This window comes from Sturnus vulgaris, chromosome Z (assembly GCF_052056855.1).
Source record: "Sturnus vulgaris isolate bStuVul1 chromosome Z, bStuVul1.hap1, whole genome shotgun sequence".
NCBI classification, from domain to species: domain Eukaryota; kingdom Metazoa; phylum Chordata; class Aves; order Passeriformes; family Sturnidae; genus Sturnus; species Sturnus vulgaris.
This window is the reverse complement of record NC_142283.1, coordinates 17553722-17575452: the sequence shown is the minus strand read 5'-3', so window position 1 is coordinate 17575452 and position 21731 is coordinate 17553722. Positions and strand designations below refer to the sequence as shown.

The following is a 21731-nucleotide window of genomic DNA, read 5'->3' as shown; positions in this document are numbered from 1 at the left end:
ATATTTCCATGACCAACTTTATATTTCCAACTGCCCATTTTGCCTATGAACTGATGCATCAGGGCTGGGTAAGGGCCCTGATGCCAGGAAAGGGTGCAGGTGACAGTGAGGCTCCAGCCACTAGACAGGATGGATACGTGTGCTCCAGGTGTACCTACTGGGGAACGGAGGCAAGTAAAATGAGTGAGTCTTGGCACCCTCATACAAAGCAGGACTGCAGGTCACAGCCCACATGCCTGGTGCTGCCTGCTGTGAACACAGGAGAGGTTGCATCTGCCCTGAACACCAGGGAAAATTACTGGGGGATGTAACTCCTGAGTAAACTTCAAGGTGGGCTACCCATGGTGGGAAGCAGGGCCTGGGTCCAGGCATGTCATGAAGGATAGGCCCGTGATGCTACCTGGGGAGATCTTCAGGAGTCGAGTGCCTGTTGGGAAGTGCCAGAACATACATTTGCTCTTGAGCAAGAAGCAGGAGAAGTTGGTGTGTGGGAATGAGTAAAATGGCTCAGGATATGGGGCAGGGTTATCACATGAAGAGCTGTGCTGGTACTTCAGGGATCTATGAATTCATGTGTGCTTTTGCAAACTTTAGTCCATACTGAATGTGGGTAAGAAAAGGGACAGGGCTGGCTGTGCTCATGTTTTGCACAAGTCCTGGTGTAATATATGCAGGAACTGTGGCAGGCTGTGCCCCACGTGTGGCAGCCCGCATAGCTGGCCTTGTCCGTTTCCTTTGCACACCAGTGTCTCCTGCAAGTATATGCCAGAAAAAATCAGTAAGGAGAGTTATTTTTCTCTTTCCTAACAGCGGTTTATGCTTTATCTATCTCTTCTTTCCTACGTGCTATTTATGTTTTATTTGCCCAACCAATAACACGGCTTTTTCAGCCTTCGATGGATTCCTCTGCACCCCCGGAGACAACGCCAAGCTCCCGCTGCCGCTCCCAGTGGGCTGTGCCATTGCCTAGGGCAGTCCCTGGGGCAGGAAGCGGCTCTCCAGCTGCCGCAAGGCGGGCACCGGCGCCGCTGGAGAAGAAACCCCGGGTGCGCACCCCACGGCAGCCACAACCTCCGGAACACAGCGCGTTCCGCGTTGGCGGCGGCACCGCCGCGCCTGCCCTCGCTTGTACCCCCCAGGGGCCCCTGATCCCGACCTGCTCCCAGGCCCCGGGGCAGGACCATCACCCCGCCGCCTTCCCGCCCGTCCCACGGCCACGCACCAGGCTCCAGGGCCACCCGGAACCCACGGCCCGCCGGCCCCACCCCGCCCCGGCCCGCCCCGGAATGGCGTCACTGCGCGGAGCACGGATGTGACGGTCCCGGCCCCGGCCTGGCTGCCGGCAGAGCCCTGCTCACCTCCGTGCCCGCGGGCAGCTATTCCCGTGGTAACGCCGCCGCCCATGGCGGACCCGTCCCGGCGCCTGGCGGAGGGCTCCCGCCGCCGCCGCCGCCCGCCAGGGGAGGAGCGGCGGGAGCAGCCCGGCACCGGGCGCTGCCGGACGCGGCACAGGCTGAAGGCGGCCGCGGCCCTGGCCCGCGCGGGAAGCGAGGGCCCGGCGGCGGTGAGTGCGGGCCGGGGGGCGGGCGGGCCGCCGGTCCCTGCGGGGCGCTGGCTGGCGGCTCCCGAGGCGAGGGTGGCGGGGGCAGCGGGCGGGGGCGGGCGAGCGGGGCCGAGGCCTTGTGTGAGCCTGGGCTGCGCCCCTGGCATCCGCTGGCTCATCCCCCGCGTTGTGCTCGGTGTCCTGCCGGCGGGGGAGGCCTGCTGCCAGACCGGCTGCAAAACATGGGCCAATAGCTTTTGAAGCAGGATGGTAATTTATTTGCACTGGATTGTAATATCTTAGGGTAAAGCCAAAACATAAAATAACTTAAATAGATGGATTTTTTTTGTTGACCATGTTTGACATCTCTCATTATTTCACCCCAGCCAGCTGCCAGGCTCTAGGCAGCTGCTTGCACACTCCCTGACCAGTGAGATCAGGGAGAAAAACGAAAGGGTAAAAGCTGAAAAACTCATTGTTTGACATAAAGACAGTTAAATAAGGACGCCAAAAGCCATGCACACAACCAAAGAAAAAAAGGAATTCGTTCACTGCTTCTGATGGGCATGCAGGTGTTCAGCCACCTCCAGGAGAGCAGGCCCCCATCATATGTGAACGTGATTTGAGGAGACAAGCATCATCAATCCAAATGTCTCACCTTTCCTCCTTCTTCCCCCCACTTTATGTACTGAGCATGATGTCACATGGTCTGGAATATCCATTTAGTGGGTTGGAGTCACCTGTCCCAGCTGTGTCTCCTTCCAGCTTCCTATGCACCCCCAACTTCCTCACCAAGGTGGAAGTACAAACAAGAGAAAAGGCCTTGGTTCTGTGTAAGCCTTGCTCAGCAATAACAAAAACATTTCTGTATTATCAATGCTGTGTTCAACACAAATTCAAAACTCACTCCCAGACCAGTCACTGTGAAGAAAATTTACTGTCTCAGGCAAAACCAGCCTGACTACATAAAAAGTGCTGTGTGCTTGAGGATGACATCAGGTTATTTCTGCTTCAGTCTTGAAAAATAATACTTATTTTGGCAGGAGCACATCCCTGGAGATTGTCTACTCCAACAAGCTGTGTGTAGTCCAGCATGAATGCCCAACAAAGAGGGGCAGAGTGTACAGGACCAGAACAGGTGCAGCAGAACTTGGAAGGTGATAACATAGTTGTCGTAGTGTAAATCTTTTGGCTCGTTTGTTTTAAAGCACAAAACTATGTGTTCTCATACTTTTCATGTGTAAATGCTAGATTTTTTAAGCAATGTTTTGGAAGATACCATGTAAATCATTAATTTACTAACCACAACAAAGGAGTTATTTAAGAGTGCAGAAGAAGACAGGCTTGCTTGTTACTTTCATCTATGCCAGCATGATTCAAGTGCTGTATAAAACTTGCAGCATTGAAGAGCTAAATCTCACTGTGAAGAGAAGCCAAAAAAAGCCGTTAGGACATGGTGTCTCTTTGTTCAGCATTCCCTCAGACAGAGACACTGCTGGGTTTTGCAACCTTAAAAGCAATTGTTACGGGTTTCTGCTTCCAGAGTGTAAGACTTTTGTTTCTCCGTGATAGCAATGATCTTCTGTCTCTTGTCTTTTCTAGAACATGACTTCAGATAAAGAGTTTGCAGAAGATAGCAATTTTTCGCCAAAAGCCAGCACCAGTAAGCTGCCGACAGATGCGTCTCCTGACTCCAAATGCCCCATCTGCCTGGATAGATTTGACAATGTTGCGTATCTAGATCGCTGCTTGCACAGGTTCTGCTTCCGCTGTGTCCAAGAATGGTCAAAAAACAAAGCAGAATGCCCGCTCTGCAAGCAGCCCTTTTTCTCCATTTTCCATACGATCCGTGCTGAAGATGACTTTAAGGAGTACATTCTCAGCCCTTTAGAAACCAGCTCTTTTGCCAGCCCCGATGGCCGGAGATTTCGTTATCGCACCACCTTAACCAGGGAACGCCGCTCGCGCAGCTCCCCTTCCCGAAGGATGCTGTCTCCTCCAGATAACGGGATGTTGTTTGAAGGGTTGTCAAGCGAGCCAACGCGACAGCGGCACAGAGAGATTCAGCAGATGATCAGGAGGCTGGCCTCGAGGAGAAAGGCGAGCGCAGAGGGCAGATCTCTGCGACAGATCCAGGAGGAGGACATGATCAACTTCCGCAGGGCTCTGTACCGCACTGGCGTGCGCATCCGCAGCATTCAGGACGGCGGCCGGTACCGAGAGATTTCGGCAGAGTTCTTCCGCCGCAACCCTGCTTGCCTTCACCGCCTGGTTCCTTGGTTGAAGCGAGAGCTGACAGTCCTGTTTGGTGCCCACGGGTCTTTGATCAATATTGTGCAGCACATCATCATGAGTAACGTGACCAGATACGATCTGGAAAGTCAGGCCTTTGCTGATGATATAAAGCCATTTTTGCTGAATCGGACAGAGCACTTCCTGCATGAATTCATCAGTTTTGCTCGTTGTCCTTTTAACTTAGAAGCGTATGATCAGCATGCCAATTATGACTGTCCTGCACCATCGTATGAGGAAGGAAGCCACTCAGACTCATCGATTATTACAATATCTCCAGACGTGGCGTACCCACAAGGGCCGGATAATAGCTTGTCTGTGCCTGGTCTTGGTCAGGCCCCCTGGGACGATGAAACTCCAGGACCTTCCTATTCCATTTCAGAAGAGGTCCGTGCAAGCATAGCTTCTCCTCTGGAGTCATCAGAAAGCTCTGATGAGGACTCTGCTACGGGGAGTCAAAGAGCCAAGCTGCAAACTGAGTTACAGGCTAATGCTGACTCAAACGACAGTGGCTCTTCGTCAGACAATTGTGTCATTGTTGGGTATGTGAAACCCTTGGCTGAGAGGACACCAGAAGTGGTTGAGCTGTCCTCTGACTCGGAGGATTCCATCAAGGAAGAGAAAGGGGAAGATGTCAAGAAACAGCAACCCGTCCAGTGTCACAGCTGGAGTGACAGTGAACCAAGCAGGAGCTTCTCGCCACATTCCCCAACATATAGGGAGGATGTAGGAATTTGTAGAATCTGTTTGTCTCCTGCAGTTGAGAAGATGGAATCAAAAGAAGATGAGAAGAACAAATGTAAAAGAAAAGATCTGCCTCCACATGACTTGAGTTGGAGCCCCTCTCCAGGGAGTGACACAGTATGCTCCCCTTGGAATCACAGATTGTCTAAAAAGGGAAAGTCCAGAAGCCCACAGTCCTGTTCACGGGACAGTCGAGGCAGTCATGGCCATCGGTCTAGGAGGGAACACCACAGCAAAAGCCAACTTAAAAGGAGACGATCGAGAAGCAGAGATAGTAGCAAACATAGAAGCAAAAGAAGCAGCAGAAGGTCCAGGGCTCATGATAGCAGAGCCTCTCTTAAAAGCCAGAGGGGTTCTCTAAGTGGTGAGAGCACTCCATCCAGAGAAGTGAGCAGGTCGCGTTCACGTAGCAAAGGCCACAGTAAAAGGAGATCAAGAAGTAGAGACAGCGATCGCTATTATGTAAGAGATAGTTATCAAAGTAGACACCAGTGGGGTTCTGCCTTCTGTAGTCGAAAGGTGTTTGGAGACAGCTATGAATCCTCCAGAAGGAGGACTCGGTCTAACACTCTTTACTCAAGACAATCTACTAGTCCAGAGTACAGGATACGCTCATTTATTGAGAGGACAGATCTGCATAGCCAGAGGGGACTTCATGAGAGACACTATTACTGTTATGAAAGATGCAGGTCAAGGAGTCGGTCAAGCAACAGATCAAGGACTCCTTCTGGAGGAACTGACAGAATGAAAAGTGAAAAACCTGGTGGAAAAAGGAAGTACAAAACTCGCCACCTGGAGAATGCATTTATGGAGAGCACAAGTCTAGAAAGAGAAAATGACTCCAAGAAAACTTCCTCAAAATTTAATGACTGCTGTAAAAATGAAGATAGCCTGTCAGACAATCGTGCAAGCAGTGAAACAAAGCGCAAGAAAAGGAAGAAGAAAATGAGGAGTCCAAGTGTGGAGATAGTCTATGAAGGAAAAGCAACAGACACAACGAGGCATCTTAAAAAGAAAAAGAAAAAGCATAAGAAGAAACATCGGAAACATCACATGAGTAACTCCGTACGTTCTTCTCCAGTGGTGATTACGATTGATAGTGATAGTAGCAAGGAGCCAGAAAGTACCGAATGGGACAGCAGTATTACAGTAACAACTCAGATAAATGAGAGGGAAAATGAGTCTCCATCTTCTTTTCTGAGGAGGACAGCATGTGAGGAAACTGGAGGAGCAGACAAAAAGTATGGTATCCCTGCCACAACGGAAAACTTAGATGGTGGCGTTAGAAATGCTGATGTCAAACTTCAAGAAACAGTAGCTGATCAGAGTGTTACCACAGTGAATACCAGCAGTAACACCTCTCACACAGAAACTGTAACCAGTTGTGTTCAGGAAGCACCAGCAGCGCCTTCCAGTCAACTGCCTTCCCCCAGGACTTCCTTCTTGGAGTGTCCCGAGAGAGAGCCATTGATACTAAGACTGCCAAAGAGACTTGTCAACAGATCCTCGTGGTTTGATTTCCCTGAAGAAAAAATGTAGTAGGCTTTCCTTGGAACACTTGTTAAAACTGTGAATGTTTTTTTTTTAACTCCTTTTTTTTTCCCTTGAGAACTAAAATGTCTGGTAGGGTTTCTGTCTGTTGAAAAGATGTCTAGAAAATGTATAAAACTTCTGAATGTGTATGCACTTTTGAGTCAAAGAGGATAGAATATTGCTAGTATGTAATTCTAAAAGCTTGTTAGAGGACTGTTTGGAAGTTTTAATTTTATAAAGCCATCTACAGAGTATTTCAAAGTTTTGTGTAAACCAACAGAAAAGGAGCCTAAACAAGAGCCAGGAAATGCATTTTATGGGGATACTCTTCTTAGACAAGGGAAACATTGTTTAGTTCATAAAAAGTTATTCTGTCTGAATTCTAGCATAATTTCAATATCTTTGGTTTAAGCTTATCTCTGCTGAAAAGTAGTCAATAATTTCTACAGAAATTCTCAAAGAACTTTGAGTAATTTTAAGTTAAGCTATGTCAAAATTTCAATAAAGCAATAAGTTTTTTTTTTTTTGTTATTTGTTTAAATGTATTTACGTATACTGTATGTTTGCAAGGGGAGGTTTTTTCTTTTGGTTTTGAGTGTCTCATGTATCCAGACCATTGGATATTTGTGCAGTTAGGAGTACTCCAGGTTGGAAGGTTGTCTGGAGATCAGCTGGTACAAGCCTTCACAGAAAGCAAGAACTTTGATCAGATTGCTTGGGATTGGTTCAGTACTGAAATTTCCCAAAAGCTGTGTGGCTGCTCTGTCCTACCCTTTCTAACATAGGAATGTTCCTTTGGGAAACTTTTCTTTTTTTTCAGATTTCTTTTAATTTCCCTTATTGAAGCTGTGTGCATTCTGCCTTGTGTTCTACAGCTGTGCAGCCTTTGAGGAGTCTTTTCCTCTTCTTTATACCCTATGGCTACATACTTGAAAGATGTCTGTCTCGTGTAGCCTTAGCAATAAAACACTTCCTCCTTGAAATAACCAACATTCACCCAGCTCAGCACATCCTAGATGTCCTGCTGCAGGTATGTGCAATGTGCAGGGCTCTGGCAGGGTCTTGTTTTCCAGGTTTGACCCTTCTCTGAGCACAGCAAAAGCTCTGAGGGCTGAATGAACAGGATACCTTCTCCATCTCTCCTGCATTACCTCCATGAGTTTGACGTTGGCTGATTGCCTGCCAGATACTCACTAAGCTGCTCTCACTTTCCTTTTTCCACAGGATGGGGGAGAAAGTAGAATGGGAAAGCTGGGTTGAGAGAAGGACTAGCCAGATAAAGTTGGGGACAATAACTTCTATTGCCAATGAAAAATTGAGTAGGGGGATAAGGAACAAAAGCACAACTAAAATGAATTTTCTCTTCCTTCTCAAGTTCACTTTCGTTACAGACTATTCAGCTCCTCCTCACCAGCTGTGCAGAAGGATGGGGAGTGGGTTTTGTGGTCAGTCTATAACATTCAATCTTGCTGCTTCTTACTCCTTACAGTATTCCTCTGCTTTAACCTGGGTCCTTTTCTACAGTTGTGCAGTACTTCTGAAACAGATTGCTCCAGCTGCCAGGAAACCTGCTCCTGTGTGTGCTCTTAAGCACAGGCTTCAGCTCCTGAAAGGAGCCTGTTCTGGTGTGGAATTTCCGTGGGCTTTAGTTTCCATCAAGGCATCGCTACCTGCTCCGGAGTGGGGCTTTTCCACAGGCTACAGGTGGGTCTCTCCTCTGCTGTGGTTATCCAGGGGCTGAAGAGGGCAGCTTGTCTCACCATAGTCTTCATCACCTGGAAGTGCCCAGGCTGTGGAGAAGGGCTGCTCCTGCCCAATGAGTTGGCTGAGCCTGAGAGAGAATCAGGAGTGATGGCAGTCAGCCACCTCCACTCTTGCTCTGAGAGCATCTTGGGGCTGCAGGGGTCAGGTTGCTCCCTACCTTGGGATTAGGTTTCAGGAGCCAGGGCACTGGAAAGCCTGGGGGCCACGTGTTATGAACCGTACTGGCAAGACCATAGTGGTGGTTTTGCTGCTCTGGCTATTAGCTGCTAAGAGCTCTCTGGCATCTCCTAACAATGAATGTGGTGGCTCCCTTTGCTCTGTTTAGCCCCGACAGCCCCTCCAAATTCTCCTGGAGGGCAGGGGTGCAGGGACTGGGGTGTCCCTGGCAAGATGGCTGAGGGGTTGATGATGCAAGTGTGTTTAACTGGAAGCCTTGGTCCATTCACAGAGCTGGGGATATCCTTGCCATAAGTGGGACTTGTCCTACACCCGGAGTGGTGGAATGGAGAGTACAGGCTTTTGAGGAGAGGGCGGGGCAAGGTGGAGTTGTTGCACTAAATAGAAAGGAGAGGTTGGATGGTACAGCCCTTACAGTTGGTGATGATGTGGTTGGGAACCTCTGGGTGTGGATGAAGAGAGGGAAAACAGAGCAGATGTAGTGAGTGTCTTCTATCAATTGCCCAGCTGAGATGCCAGTGCTGAGAAGTTAATCTGACAGGCAATAAAGAGAAATTTCCAGATCAGCAACATTTGTCCTTATGGCAGATTTCAACTTTTTAGAGACCAGCTGGAAATGCCATCCTGCTGTGGTGAGCAGATTTGAAAAATTCTTGAAGTCTGTGGGAGAGAACTTGGTATTATAAGTACTCAGAGAATACTAGGAAAGATGCCCTAGACTTGCTGGTTGGGAGTGGAGAAGGCTTGGTGGGATGTGGCATAGTCTTGGCCACAGTGATCAGGAAATGATTCAACTTAAAATGTCAGTGCAATGAGAAAACTGTGGGGTTGTTTCCCTATTTTGAGAGAGCAAACATTGCACCACCCAGGAGTCTCCTGGGAATCTGCTCTTGAGGGCTCAGAACCTGCATGCTGCATGGTCAGGGATCTGCTGCAAACACTGGAAAGAGCAAGCTGTCAGAAAACAATCTCAATGCTTCAGAGACATTTACCATGTGGGAAACCTCATTTGGTTGTTTTTCATGACACTCATTACTAGGAAATTGTCATTGAAATGTGAAGGGTGTCTAGTGCAATGAGCACAACTGAGGAAAACAAGTGTGCTACAGGCAGCCCTTGCTTCCCAGTGCTGCTTTGGGTAAACTGGCTCATCAGTCCCACTGCACCTACCTGCAAAGTGTGAGTAAACAAAGTGACTTGGTATCAGCTGCTACAAAGAATTCTGCTTGCATAGAGAAAGTGTTGTGATTCAGCCCACATTACTTTATTTGGGCCTATTTTACTTTCCCTGGATATTCTGCCTGTTTTCCAGGTGCCTTTTGAAAAGAAAGTGTCTTATCTACCAGACCTGGGGTGTAAAGTCCTGGACTCTCTTGATGTGTTTCTCTAAGTTTAAGCTTAAATTTTTTTATTCCCAGAGATAGGCACATGGGAGAAACACAACGTTCTCAGGAGGTTAAACAAACTTCTACAGGCGAATTTTAGAAAATAAGGGCACCTAGCGATTTTTAAAACATTAAATCAATATAAAGTAATGGTGATGGAGAGACGGGGACATTGTCAGTTGTGATCAGGAGCCAATTTTATTGAGTATACAAGGCATTCATATAGGGTTTTACTTGTATGGCACTTATGTAGGGTTCTAGTTTTGGTAACAATTTCCCATTGGTTACACATTCTTCTTCACATCACCTGGTAACATTATCATAAAGTTTCACAACATGTTCCTTGGTTACTTCTTCAGGGAACATTTATCTGTATTTGTCTCTGCCACGGTTTCTGCTCCGTCAGGCCTAAGATATCACGCTGCTTTATCAGTTCCAGTGTACTCTTCCATTTTATTCACCATAATAAAGCGTTTCACAAGGCATTGACTTAGCAAACTCTAACCCGTCTAACTTAAAGTTACCCAGATTTCAAGAAGAGGAAGTTAGAAACGGAGAGGGTGTGTCTTTGTGCAACTGCTTTTATTTGCTGTGGCCTCCTAGGACCCTCCCTTTCACATGGGACTTCTGGTGTGCCAGTAGCTGATAACCGTTCTGGAGCTGGACTAGAGGCTCCAGAGGGGTGGGGTATGGAGGAGTCCATTACCCCACTTTTTGCAGAGCTTGCCTTGCCACCCTGCCACGCACACACACACACACACACACACATACACACATACACACACACACACACACTTCGGTTGTTTTGAGCAAGTAATGATTTTCTCCAGTCTTTCACATTGGGGTAACTTGAAATATCGTGAGAGACATGACAGCAAATAAATCCACCACAGTTATCTTGCTCTATGTGTATGCAGAGCCTGCTCATGTAGGCGTGGGATAACCCAGGGTGCTCTGCACAGGGCTACCTTAGTACTCACCTGCTGTGCTTTAAATGAGTTTCTAATGCTCATCACATTGACGTGAAACTGTAGAGATGAAACATGTTTCTGTCTCCAAACTGGACCAGAATCCAAAAGGTAGCTGCAGAAAATGCTGCTGCTGTTGTCACATTTTATTGGCAGATGAATCATCAGTAGTGTCACAGATGCTCAGTGCCTCAGTTTTAAGGAGTTTCAAGTGTTAGTTTCCAGCAAGGTAGAACTGTCCGCAAGTCAGCAGGTTTCGTGGCCTTTGCCATGATGTGACAGAAGACCTGGAAACATCACAAACCTAGCTAGGCAACCTGCTCATCTAGGTATGTTGTCAGTGGTCTCCAGAGGGTGAGCAGAATTAACTGAAGCAAGCCTTTTTTATTATCAAGAGCTGATGGAAAGGAGAGGAAAGGTTTCCTCTTCGGATGCTTTGGAACAGAACAAGACACAACTAAATGAAAAGCTGCTGTCCAAGGCATTGAGATGAACATCAAGTGCATAGGGAAAAAGACATTCAGAGGATATTTTTTTTAAGATCATTCACCCAGTGAGTGTAGCTAGGATGTTAAGTTTAATCCTCAACCAACTACGTGAGCCAGGTCACACAGCTCCTCCAAAACCAAGGGCTTTGTGCCTTGAAGTCATAGCAGTTTCTGGTCAATTAGCTGAAGAGTCAAAAATGAAAGTTCGTACATGCATATGTATGTGTATACACACCTGCATACATTATGTTTATGGGGAGAGAGCAGGGAGGAAAGCACAAGTAAGCTGACAGATGCCTCCTGTACCCTGGGAAGGGAGAAAAGCAAAAGCAAGTACTGTGCCCCTTCTGCGTGCACTCCTATTTTATTTGGATATATGAAAGAAGGAAAAAAGCACAAAACAACAAACCACTGGATGGACTTGTGTCTTGTAAGATTTATGAACTACTAAATTTAGAAAAGTCATTTCACTCTTGCTGGTGTATTTCAGGCTCTTGTACAAAAGTCAATAAGAAAAAAATACAAGTTACTTCCTCTGTGAGAGCATGTACAAATAGCATAGAATAGGTTCAATTAATCTTTTCAACCACTGAATTTACTCTGGATAAACAAAGCCTGTATCAAATTATATGTCCTAGAAAGGTAATCAGCCTTATAAAATGCTTCACAGTTCTGCTTTTCTCATTATTGCATTGCAGATAGTTTTCTGAATGGAAAAACTGTTCAAGCAAAATGTTAGATAGCATTCATTTGTCATTTTCCTCTGCAGACCAGGCAGCATTCTGCTGGACCCCAAAATATGTAGTCATTATGAAGATTGTATTGAACTATTAATCTTTTTTTGCTCTTTTTTCTCAGGTAGTGTTGCTTTGTGATGGGTAATTTCCAGAATTCCTGCTTCAGTTGGTACAGCTGAAAATCTGCAGGAATCACACTGATGATTAAATACATAGGATCATCACAAGCTACTGATTGAGCTGTGTTCAGGTAACCTGTACAGGCAACCTCTACTTTACCTGTAGCTATAGCTGTTCTTTGTGGCAACCGCCTGTGCCCCTAACCACATCACCAAGATCATTACAGAAAAACCTGTAATTTTGGGCTGAGGCATTAATGAGTGGAAACAGATTCTATCAATCCCTGTATATTGTTTATTTTTTTTTTTCAAGAAGGAAAAAGGAAATCTCTACATTTTTCATGGCGAGTTGATGGAGACATAACTCAGTAGGACTCTTTGACTTTTTTATGAAGTGGGTCATAGTAAACAATTGGATTAAATAGTCCTTTCAAGTGAAAAAAAATTTGGTAAAAAGACAATGTGAAATAAAGAGTTCAGCCATAAAATAGAACCTCATTTTGTTTAATGGCACAGTCTTTTGCGCAGGGAGCTCAGTTTCAGAGAGTGAGAGATTCGTTACACTATCGTCATTATACACTAGATGTCATTGCTCACTTTAAAATTGATGCAAGAATTTTAGTGTTCCAAAGTATGATTAAATACCACCAATTTATTTTAATTCCAAATTTTTTATTGCTTTATGTGAGATTTGCTATTTACTGCCAGATTTGAAGGGCTATTTGGCTAAACTAGGTTAGAGTGATTATCCTTGGGAATATTAATAATCCTTGTTTTCACATGCCAAAATTGTCAGAAGTTAATTGCACTATTGCTGTCTTTTTGCACAGGCCTATTGATTGCTACAGAGCAGTATGGAAGACAGTGCTGGTGTACAGTCAGTTTCCTGTCTTGTGCAGGAACCAGCAGCACAATGAAGAATTGCCAAAGAACGAATTGCTGTTACAGAATACCCCTACCATGTCTCACAGGACAAACAGGTGAATAACGATCTCATCTCTGACACAGCACTGAGCTGACATGTTGAGATAGTATGCAGCATATTATCTGTGTTGCAACCACAGCTGCCAGGGAGATAGTTTCTTGTAAAAATACCTTGTTATCACCAGTTAGAGTATCATGATCAGTTCTGGTTCCATAGGTATTTCCATCAACAATATTAATGTAATTTAGAAAATGAAGGTTAGTCTTTGCCCGTGCAGAGCTACTCTGTAATACCAAATCAGTTGTTCTGAGTCCTCACGTCTCCTTACCCCATATCATCAGGCTGCTGGATTTCTAAATTCAAAGAACATATGTATTGATTGGAGCGAGCTTGAGTCAGGTGTGAAAATATAGGAGAGTGGAGAAGTAGTGTTGAAGAATATATTTGATGCAGGTAGCACAGTGTGCAAGCTGCAAGTTGAGCTCTCAGGGCAGGAGCCCAAGCTTATTGACACTTTTGTATCAAAGAGCCTGGAGACCTGTGGTCCAGTCAGGGAGATACGAGAGGAGCCAACAATTCCAAACTTTCCCATGTGTCCTATCCTGATGTAAAAGGGGAATCAGGGAGGATTCTTTTGATAGATTTCTCAGACAAAAATATAGTACAAACATGACAATATTATATATGAGAACTGTTTATTGATTAAGAAAGATAAGTGATCCCTATGTTTTTGTTACTGCTGAGCAGTGCTGGTACAGAGGCAAGGCCTTTGCTGCTCCTCATCTACCCCACCAGTGAGAAGGCTGAGGGAAGGACAAGGAACTGTGAGGGGACACAGCTGAGACAGCTGACCCCAAGTGACCCAAGGGGTATCCCAATCCCATACCTTATGGTGCCATGCTTAGCATATAAATCTGGAGGAAGAAGAAATAAGGGGAGGAAGTTCAGAGCCATGGCATTTGTCTTCCCAAGTCATCCTTACACAGAATGGGGCCCTGCTCTCCTGGAGGCAGATGAACACCTGCCTGCCTATGGGAAGCACTGAATGGAATTCCTTGACTTGCTTTGTTTCTGAGTGACTTTTACTTTCCATGTTAAATTGTCTTTACCTCAACCCATGTGTCCCATCCTGCTGTAAAAGGGGAGTCGAGGAGGATTCTTAGTGACAGATTTCTCGGATGAAAATAAAACACAAAGGCAGCAATGTTGTATGTGAGAACTGTTTATTGATTAAGAAGGGTAAGTGTTCCTAGCGAAGAGGGATAGAAAAGAGAGCAGGGAGGGAAGAAGAGAAGACGGAGAGAGAAGCAGAAGGCAGGGACAGATCGCTGCCGCGGCACGGCCGGTTAGCAGCAGCTCAGCAGATGGAGCTCGGCAGCTGCGAGCAGGGATAAATCAGCCTGTGCAGATCCCAGGAGCAGCCGGGAGCGATTTCCAAGCGGCGGCAGCGGCCGCAGTCTGTGTGTGTGTGTGTGTGTGTGTGTGTGTGTGTGTGTGTGTGTGTTCGTGTATCTGTCCCTGTCCCTGTCCCCGTCTGTCTGTGTCTGTCCCTGTCCCTGTGCCTGCTGCCGGGGCTGCGGGCAGGGAGGGTCACTCGCCGCCGGTGGCGGCTGCGGGCCGGGAGCGGCAGCGTCCGCTCCGTCCCGGGAAACTGCAGAGCGCCGGGATGCGGGGCACGAGCTGCCTCGGGAAAGCGGCGGGCACGGCAGGACGGGAGCGGGCAGGGAGCAGGAGCGCAGGGAGGGAAAGGCGAGGGGGCAGCAGGGCCAAGCCGGCCTGCCGGGTGAGCCCCGAGCCCTCCAAGAAACGCACAGCCAAACGGCATCGTTTGTGTGGCGGGTCTTTGCTTTGATGTGTCGAGGCTCCTCCCACAGCTCGATTTCCCAGGCATTTTTTGCCAGGCATCCGCCCCACCTCGAGTGGGGTCACTCGCAGGCCGGTGGTGGAAGCTTCCCCTGCCCTGCCCGGCTGCCAGGCACAGCCTCCCCGGGATAGGGCTGTCAGCACATGTACAGCCCTTACAGTCATGGTTAGATTAAGTGGATTTAGGATGAATGATGGCCTCATTTTTAACTGACTGCCTTGGTCTATTTGCCCTATTAAGTGTTTGTCCCATGAATACTGTGCTGTGAAGTTAACGTCAGGGCCCTGAGGGCATCATTGTATTTCAGCTTTCTCCTCACTTCTTGTCTGCCTTTACTGATGTCCAGCTCTGGCATGGTGCAGCCATTAACCTGTGTTTGTAGTGTTGGGGTGCCAGAGGCTTCCCATCACTTGGGAGCCGTGCATCAGCTCAGCCCCACTGGTTTGTCCTTGTGCCCTGACTCCCAGCTCCTCAGCCAAGCAACCAGCTGTTGCCACTTGCCGGTATTTGGTGGATGTGCAAACTGGTTCAGCTCCCAGTTAGCTTAGTGCTGCATGGCTCGAGTCTGGTTGTGTGCTGCTCTACTTCCAGGTCCTGAAATATTACATTGCCAGTACCACTTAACTGTGGTCTAACAGGAGAATCTAGAAAATTGTCATGAGAACAGCTTTGTGTCAGCCCTGTCATACTTTCAGGTTAACAAAAAAGGACAGGGAAGTAAATGCCTCTGCAATGGTGAACTTTCCTGAACAGTTTCTTTTCCCTCTTTTCCCATGTTCTTTCTTACTTGACTTAAGTTTGTTCATGTTATGTTATGGCTCATTCACTTCTGAATGTACTTTTACTCCATCTGCTCAGGAAGTTTATTTTCCTTTTGTTTTTATATTGAAGTACACAGATGTATCAGAAATCCAGCTTAATTGCTCTGCAACGGTTAAATTGTCTATGTGGATAAAAAGAGGGAGAGGGACTTTTTATATGGGCAGATAGTAATAGGACAAGGGGCAGTGGTTTTAACTGAAAGAGGGCTGTTTAGTTTAGGTATTAGGAAGAAATTAGGTTGGTGAGGCAGGTTGCCCAAAGCAGCTGTGGATACCCATCCCTGAAAGTGGTTAAGGCCAGGCTGGATGGGGCCCTGAACAACCTGATTTAGTGAATGCCATCCCTGCCCATGACAGAGGGGTTGGAACAAGATGATCTTCAAAGTCCTTTTCAACACAAGCCGTTCTATGAAACTGAAGATGCAGAATGAAGATGAGAATAAGCAGAGTAATAATAACCCAACTGGTTATATTTTCTTTTTCATAATAGAATTCAAAGTGATATCTCTCAAGATTAGACTTTGCTAATATCTGTAGGCATTTGCTTTGAACAAGCTGTTATTTGTAGGGAACTAAAAAATCTAATTTCCAGTCTTCTTTTCTAAAGACAGCTTTACAGTCTAAAATGCATCCCTGATTAATAGAATTTCTCAAGAAGTATGATATTTTCATACATCTATACACACTGGAAATACTGTGCAGCTGAAGAAATTACCCTTTTTTCAGGAGAAGAGACACAAATTAGGACAGGATAGGTAATTTTTCAGCCATCTATCTTCTCAAAACACACTACCAGCATTGAGTTGAACCCCACACCATCATACCTTCTAGAGACTGAAAATAAGAAAGCATGAACAAAATGGGTAGTGGTATTTGCCAACGTGTTCTGTCTGATTCCGATTCTATACATTAGTGTGCATATAAATGATATTTAGGTTTCCTCTGAAGACCTGCTGAAATAGAAACTCCTTTGGCAGCCTTGCAGCTTTTATGGCTCCAGGGAAGTCTTGTGAAAAATGTAGCATACAGAACAGAATCAGAAAACTTTGTAATGGTAACCAGACATTTGGACAGTAGTATGACTTTTGAGCTGAATCTCATACTTTTTTTTGTGAAACAACTGCTTCTGTGAATCTTTATTGAATGTCATTTAAGTGAGCATTTGCATGTACAAAATTATATCAGGCATAGTGAAATATGATATGAGGCTTCTGATGAAGTTTCTCAGATTTACTAGTGAATTATTTTATTTCTACAGACTTCGTAAACTGTCTTGTAGAATGACATTTTTGTTGAGAAGCATTTGTGAGTGGCTTAATACAGGGAAATAAAAATGAAAAGCATTCTAAAGGTCCTTCTGGTATTTCTTTTGAAGTCAAAAACAGAGTTTTCCTAAGACCTGAGTTAGAGTGGAGGCAATGCTAGATAAGCTAATCCTTCTGAATTAAAACATCATATGGGAATGTTAGGAATATTTGTTTCATTTTAGCACATTTTAGAGATCTCAAAAATGCCTTCTTTTTCTAATTTTCCTCTTCTGGACTCTTGACTCCAGACTTCCTGTCATGTTAGTTAGAGAAACTCAAGAATTTAGCGGCAGCTGTTGATGTGACCTAAGAAGGGCTTTGTACAAGGTGGAAGTACTGTGGGTGCTGTCACACTTCTTGGGGCATGCATGTAGGAGCCAATGGTACCCTGAGCACCATTGGAAGTACCAGCTCTTGTCTTCTGCTACAGAAGAGTATCCAACAACTTTTGGTATTCTCTACTGAGTCTGGAAAGTACTGGCTAGTAGTCAGACAATTATTTTCCCTTTCTCTTTGTCTGCCTGGGCTGGGCTTTTGCCCGGCTTTGGGGTCCAGAGAAAAAAAGAGCATGCAAATACCCTAAATCCTTTGGTTGCATTTTTTCATGGCATTTCACAACTTCTTGCTGTTGTATTTATTTTAAGTTTAGGCCTAGAATAGGATACTTGAAAGGCCATTTTCTTGAAACGTAGAATTTCACAGCATTTTTGGAAGTAATTTTCTTCTCTTGAAATATCTTGTGTGATGTTTGCACAGCACAAGATAAAAATGTCTCCTCTATCTTCACACTTCCTTCTGCTGGATGAAAACAGACATAATTACTTGACTATCTTTATATGCAGCTTTTATTTCTATCTCCTTTTCTTAAGTCTTCTCATGTTTCCTGATTCCAGTACAGCCTCTGCATCACTAATTGATCCATCTTCATCAGGTTGCTATCTGATTAAATGATTGCCACAATGTATAAATACGATGTTTACTGGAAAACAGCATTTTAAGAGATATTGTTCACTTTAAGTTTTTAATAATGGCTTTTTGCTATGAACTGTACTAATCTTTAATCTGTTTGGCTGCTTTTTTTTTGCAGGAAAACAAAAAACGGATCTGAGAGTATTACCTCCAGCACTGTTTTGATCTCCTTGCTTCAGTCTCTGGCTATTATTGGTGCAGTCAAGTATGTGGCTAGTGAATTCTGGAAAATTGGTTGTCTGGGATGTTGCTGATGTCATTCAAATACACTTTGTATGTTTTTGACTGTACTTGTGTGCACATTTCCAGAACTTTTCAGAAGTATTTTGAGTTTTGGCAAAGGTCTTCATGGTCATGGACTAATGTCTGGTCGATTTTGCCTTTGATGGTGCTGAAGTCATGAGCAGAGCCAGCCAGAGGCTGCCTGTCAGTTTGTTTCCAGAAACTTCTTACTACCATTTCTGTTTCCCAGCAAGAAATTTCCAGGTTTATGAGCAAAATTGTGATTTTTTGCAGGACCTATGTCTGTCTGAGCACTTCGGCTGTGCAGTGATACCTAAAGTATCAGGAAGACATCCCCATCCCAATTTTCCTGCATGCAAGCAAGTTCATGTCTTTTCTAAGGCCTTGTGTGGATGATAAAGCTATGGCTTTGCTTCTTCTCCCGTGACTGCAACAGTATCTACATTGTAGCTTTAAGGAAATTTTAATTATTTTGGAAATGGTCTTTCTAGTTCTGATCACTCTAAAAAATGTAGCCAAGCAAGAGTATAATCTGTTAAAACAAAAGTCAGTCAGCCAGCCTTTGCTGCTCAGCTTTTGCTACCAATCTGTTACGCCTGTCACAACAAGTTGACAGATTGTCACAATAAATGGCACAAGTTTAGGATGTTGTTTTGTGTAGCCTTCATATGAAGTACTTGGAAACACATTTTAGTAGAGGAGTATAATTAAAGTACAGAAAATGAATTCTGAAAGAGGGGAATAAGTTACACAGCAGTATAAAATTCTTAGAATGGTATTTTTTATTATTTTTTGTTTACTTGGGGGACTGCAAATTATCACAAGTGGTTGTGAATACTGAGGAAATAAATAAATATTGATAACGAACTTATTGCCTGAAAGCAAACTAGGAATGTGAATATTTCATTTACTTGCTCAAGTTACTTGATGATTACTACCCCTAAGCAAGTTCAGATAGTGCAGCCTGCCAAATATTCACCCCATAAGAGGAAGAAAACCTGGTGTCTGTTCCAAGGAATGAAAATGCTTAGCCATTGGCATATTTTCAGTAGGTATTCCTGTTCTGTCTGATTTTCCACAGAGATTTGATGCTTTTCTTTTCCTTTTTTTTTTTACATCCTGGAGTAGTCTCTGGGCAGAGATGTAATTTTGGTTTCAGTTCTCAGTCCTGATGCATCAATGTCCCTTTAAAAGTTCTGTTACCATGTGTCCAACCTATGTGGACTATACCGCTATTGCTTGTGAATTTTGACTCATTTGGCTTGTTAAATCCAAATCTTTCTGAAACCATTCTGCTCTAAAATCACCTTCATATCTGTCCTGAACAAGTGTGTTTGAGATTGCTCAAAAAAATCACCAGCAAGGGTATGAGCAAAAGTCAGATTTAATATTAAACTACAAAGCACAACAGATTCATTGGCAAGATTCACTCTACTTACAAAGGGCAACTGAGGCACTACAAGAAGTGTTGTGATGTGTTATTTTATTGTTGCTCTCCCCCCCATATTAATGTTTTTTCCCAATGTTGTTCCCCCTCTTTTGCTGTGTTATTAGTTGCTCAAGTTCCCGCTTTCTCTCTGCCAATCTGCCCTTGTCCCATCCCCTTTTTCCAGACAGTTCCCTATCAATCTCCCAAACCCCCTCCCATGGCGTTGTCAATCCCCTAACTCCTCCCAAACTTCCAGAATCTTCTGTGTCAGTTACCTTTACCTCGGGACATTATTTGTTGATATATGTTGTTCCCGCCTAGATTTTCTCTCATTGGTTAATTATGTATTCATCCCCGCCTTGTGTTCCTCCTTCAAAATACCTTGATTGGTTGAGGCTTTGTACCCTCCCTCAGCACCTCCCCTGTATTTAAGTCGCTCTCTGCTGAGTTTTTCTTTGGCTGTATTCGCTTGTTACTGCTGGTTCATCTCGGACCCTACAATGAACCTCTTCCCTGGATCAACCGGAGGACTCCCTCTTGTCCTTTACCTCTCCCGGACGTGGGCACTCCCAGAAGGGCCTCGCAGCCGCAGCTGCATCTCTGGTATGTCTGTGTCCGGAGAGCGGCCTGCTCGCGGTGTCGGCGCCTGCGGTCAGCAGCCGGCTGGGCAGGCCGCTGGGCCACGCAGACTGGACGCAGGTGGGCCGCGTCAGCAAAGCAACAAAACCAAAAAATCCCAGGCAACTAAAACAGAAATTAATTGAAACGACATAAGAATATGTGTGTAAAGACAGTGTAAATAAGAGTAATAAAATGGGCACTAAAGCTTAACAATATTTAAACTTAACAGTACTTTAATGTAACTTATACCTTTACAGTCTAACCGAGAAATAACAGCATTTATCCTAAGTTATAACTAAAACTTAACCTAACTTCCAGGTTTGCTATAGCATATGTGCAAAGAGTATGCACGCAGATGTAGTCAGTACAAGATAAGGTACCTATGGAAAAACTCCCCTCAGAGGTCGGAGAAAACACTCACTTCGATGCTTTTGCATCTCCCAACGGGCCCCATTCTGAACTGCTGTTTATGGAGTGGCAAGGGAGTGGACTTTAGTCACAACAGTGTTTCATCCTGGCCACAGTTTGGGTTGGCACTTTCTTTGAAAGTGTGAGAATAGAAATGTTATGCCATTCAGAGCAAAGGAATATTTTCCAAGGCTGGTCTTGGAAAAAATAGAAGCTTGTTAGGAGTTCCTGAGTGCAGGCTGTGCTTTTTGACAAGCTCAGAAAGAGCTGAGCCCAGGTGGCATTTTCAAGGACGAGGCTTAAAAAGCATTCTCTCAGAGAGTGCTGCAGCCTGGAAAGGAGTTAAGGGGGAATGCACCACTACAATATTTAAAGCCATCACTGTCAGCAGCATGGGCCATTTGTCATTCAGACCCATGACCTTGTTTCAGCCTTGATTCTTCCTCATCTTGAGTCATTGCTACCTCTTGTTCTAGTCAAATGCTTTCAGAGGGACTATTCTTTACCTTACTCTACACAGAGGACTTCCCATCCGTGGTCATGGCTTTCTGCACATGCACATTTTTCTTTCTCGCAGGAGGTGAATGCCCACTGATTTCCCGTCCTTCTGACTGTGTCATTAGTGTTTTGGCAAATCTCATTAGTTCCCATTTAATTACTTTTACTTGACTTCTTCATGACTGTGTCAGTTCTTCTTCCCACTGTACTTTTCATCATTCAGTACCTCCTGCCCTGTCTGGTGCTGTATTAGCACACTATGCCAGTGTGTGCCAGTTTTGGCACCCCTCTTTCTCTCTTTTTGTTCTTTCTCAGTTTTCTGTGTTAGTACACAAGCCCCTGAAGCAATAGAGCTTTCATTGCATTTCACTGAAAATTTGAATTTTCAAAGATGTGGGCAAAATTTGCAGTTCAGAGGGTGGCTAAAATACAGATTATCAGAATATCATTGGGTTCTGATAGGGCCAAAAGATAGTCCAAATGCTCATCCCTGCAGGCTGGAAAAAGACCTGCCAGTATTCTGCAAGTGGTATAATTGGAGAAGTGTTTTCTGGAGTGCACAGTCACCTAACTCCTCTCCTGAAATGCTTGCCTTTCACTTGTGCCAGCCTGACTGCAATGCAGTGTGAGGGTGGAAAGCTTTTAGCTTTTGGGCTTGGCATATTGAAGTAGTTACCAGAAATGATAAAATAGCAGCATTTCATACTAAAAATGCTGTTGTTTATACTAGACTTCTATACTTTATTACGTTGCGGAACTTTGCCAAAGCAAGCAAAAATTATCGTTTTTCCAAATTAAAGAAGAAAGATAATTAATTATTTTTATGCAAGGAAGGAACAGAAACTGGGTACACCATATTATGTAGTTAGCTTTTAAAATCAATGCAATTAAAAAAC

At 44.9% G+C, this 21731-nt stretch overlaps 1 protein-coding gene across 9 annotated transcripts in view; it reads left to right on the top strand.

Annotated features, from left to right (window-relative positions):
• The first annotated feature begins 1347 nt into the window (after window positions 1–1347).
• Window positions 1348–21731, top strand: part of TOPORS (TOP1 binding arginine/serine rich protein, E3 ubiquitin ligase) — a 44272-nt gene continuing 23888 nt past the window's right edge. For 3 of the 9 annotated variants that reach the window (XM_088155828.1, XM_088155829.1, XM_088155830.1), the window contains exons 1-5: window positions 1348–1564; window positions 3146–7816; window positions 11753–11881; window positions 12581–12730; window positions 17755–19911. In XM_088155828.1, coding sequence (XP_088011954.1) covers window positions 1403–1564; window positions 3146–6118 — 3135 coding nt within the window. In that variant the 5' untranslated portion in view covers window positions 1348–1402 and the 3' untranslated portion in view covers window positions 6119–7816; window positions 11753–11881; window positions 12581–12730; window positions 17755–19911. Of the gene's footprint in view, window positions 1565–1744; window positions 2701–3145; window positions 7817–11752; window positions 11882–12580; window positions 12731–17754; window positions 19912–21731 lie in introns of those variants that run through there. The other 6 variants (XM_088155833.1, XM_088155832.1, XM_088155834.1 and 3 more) reach the window with 6 other exon arrangements.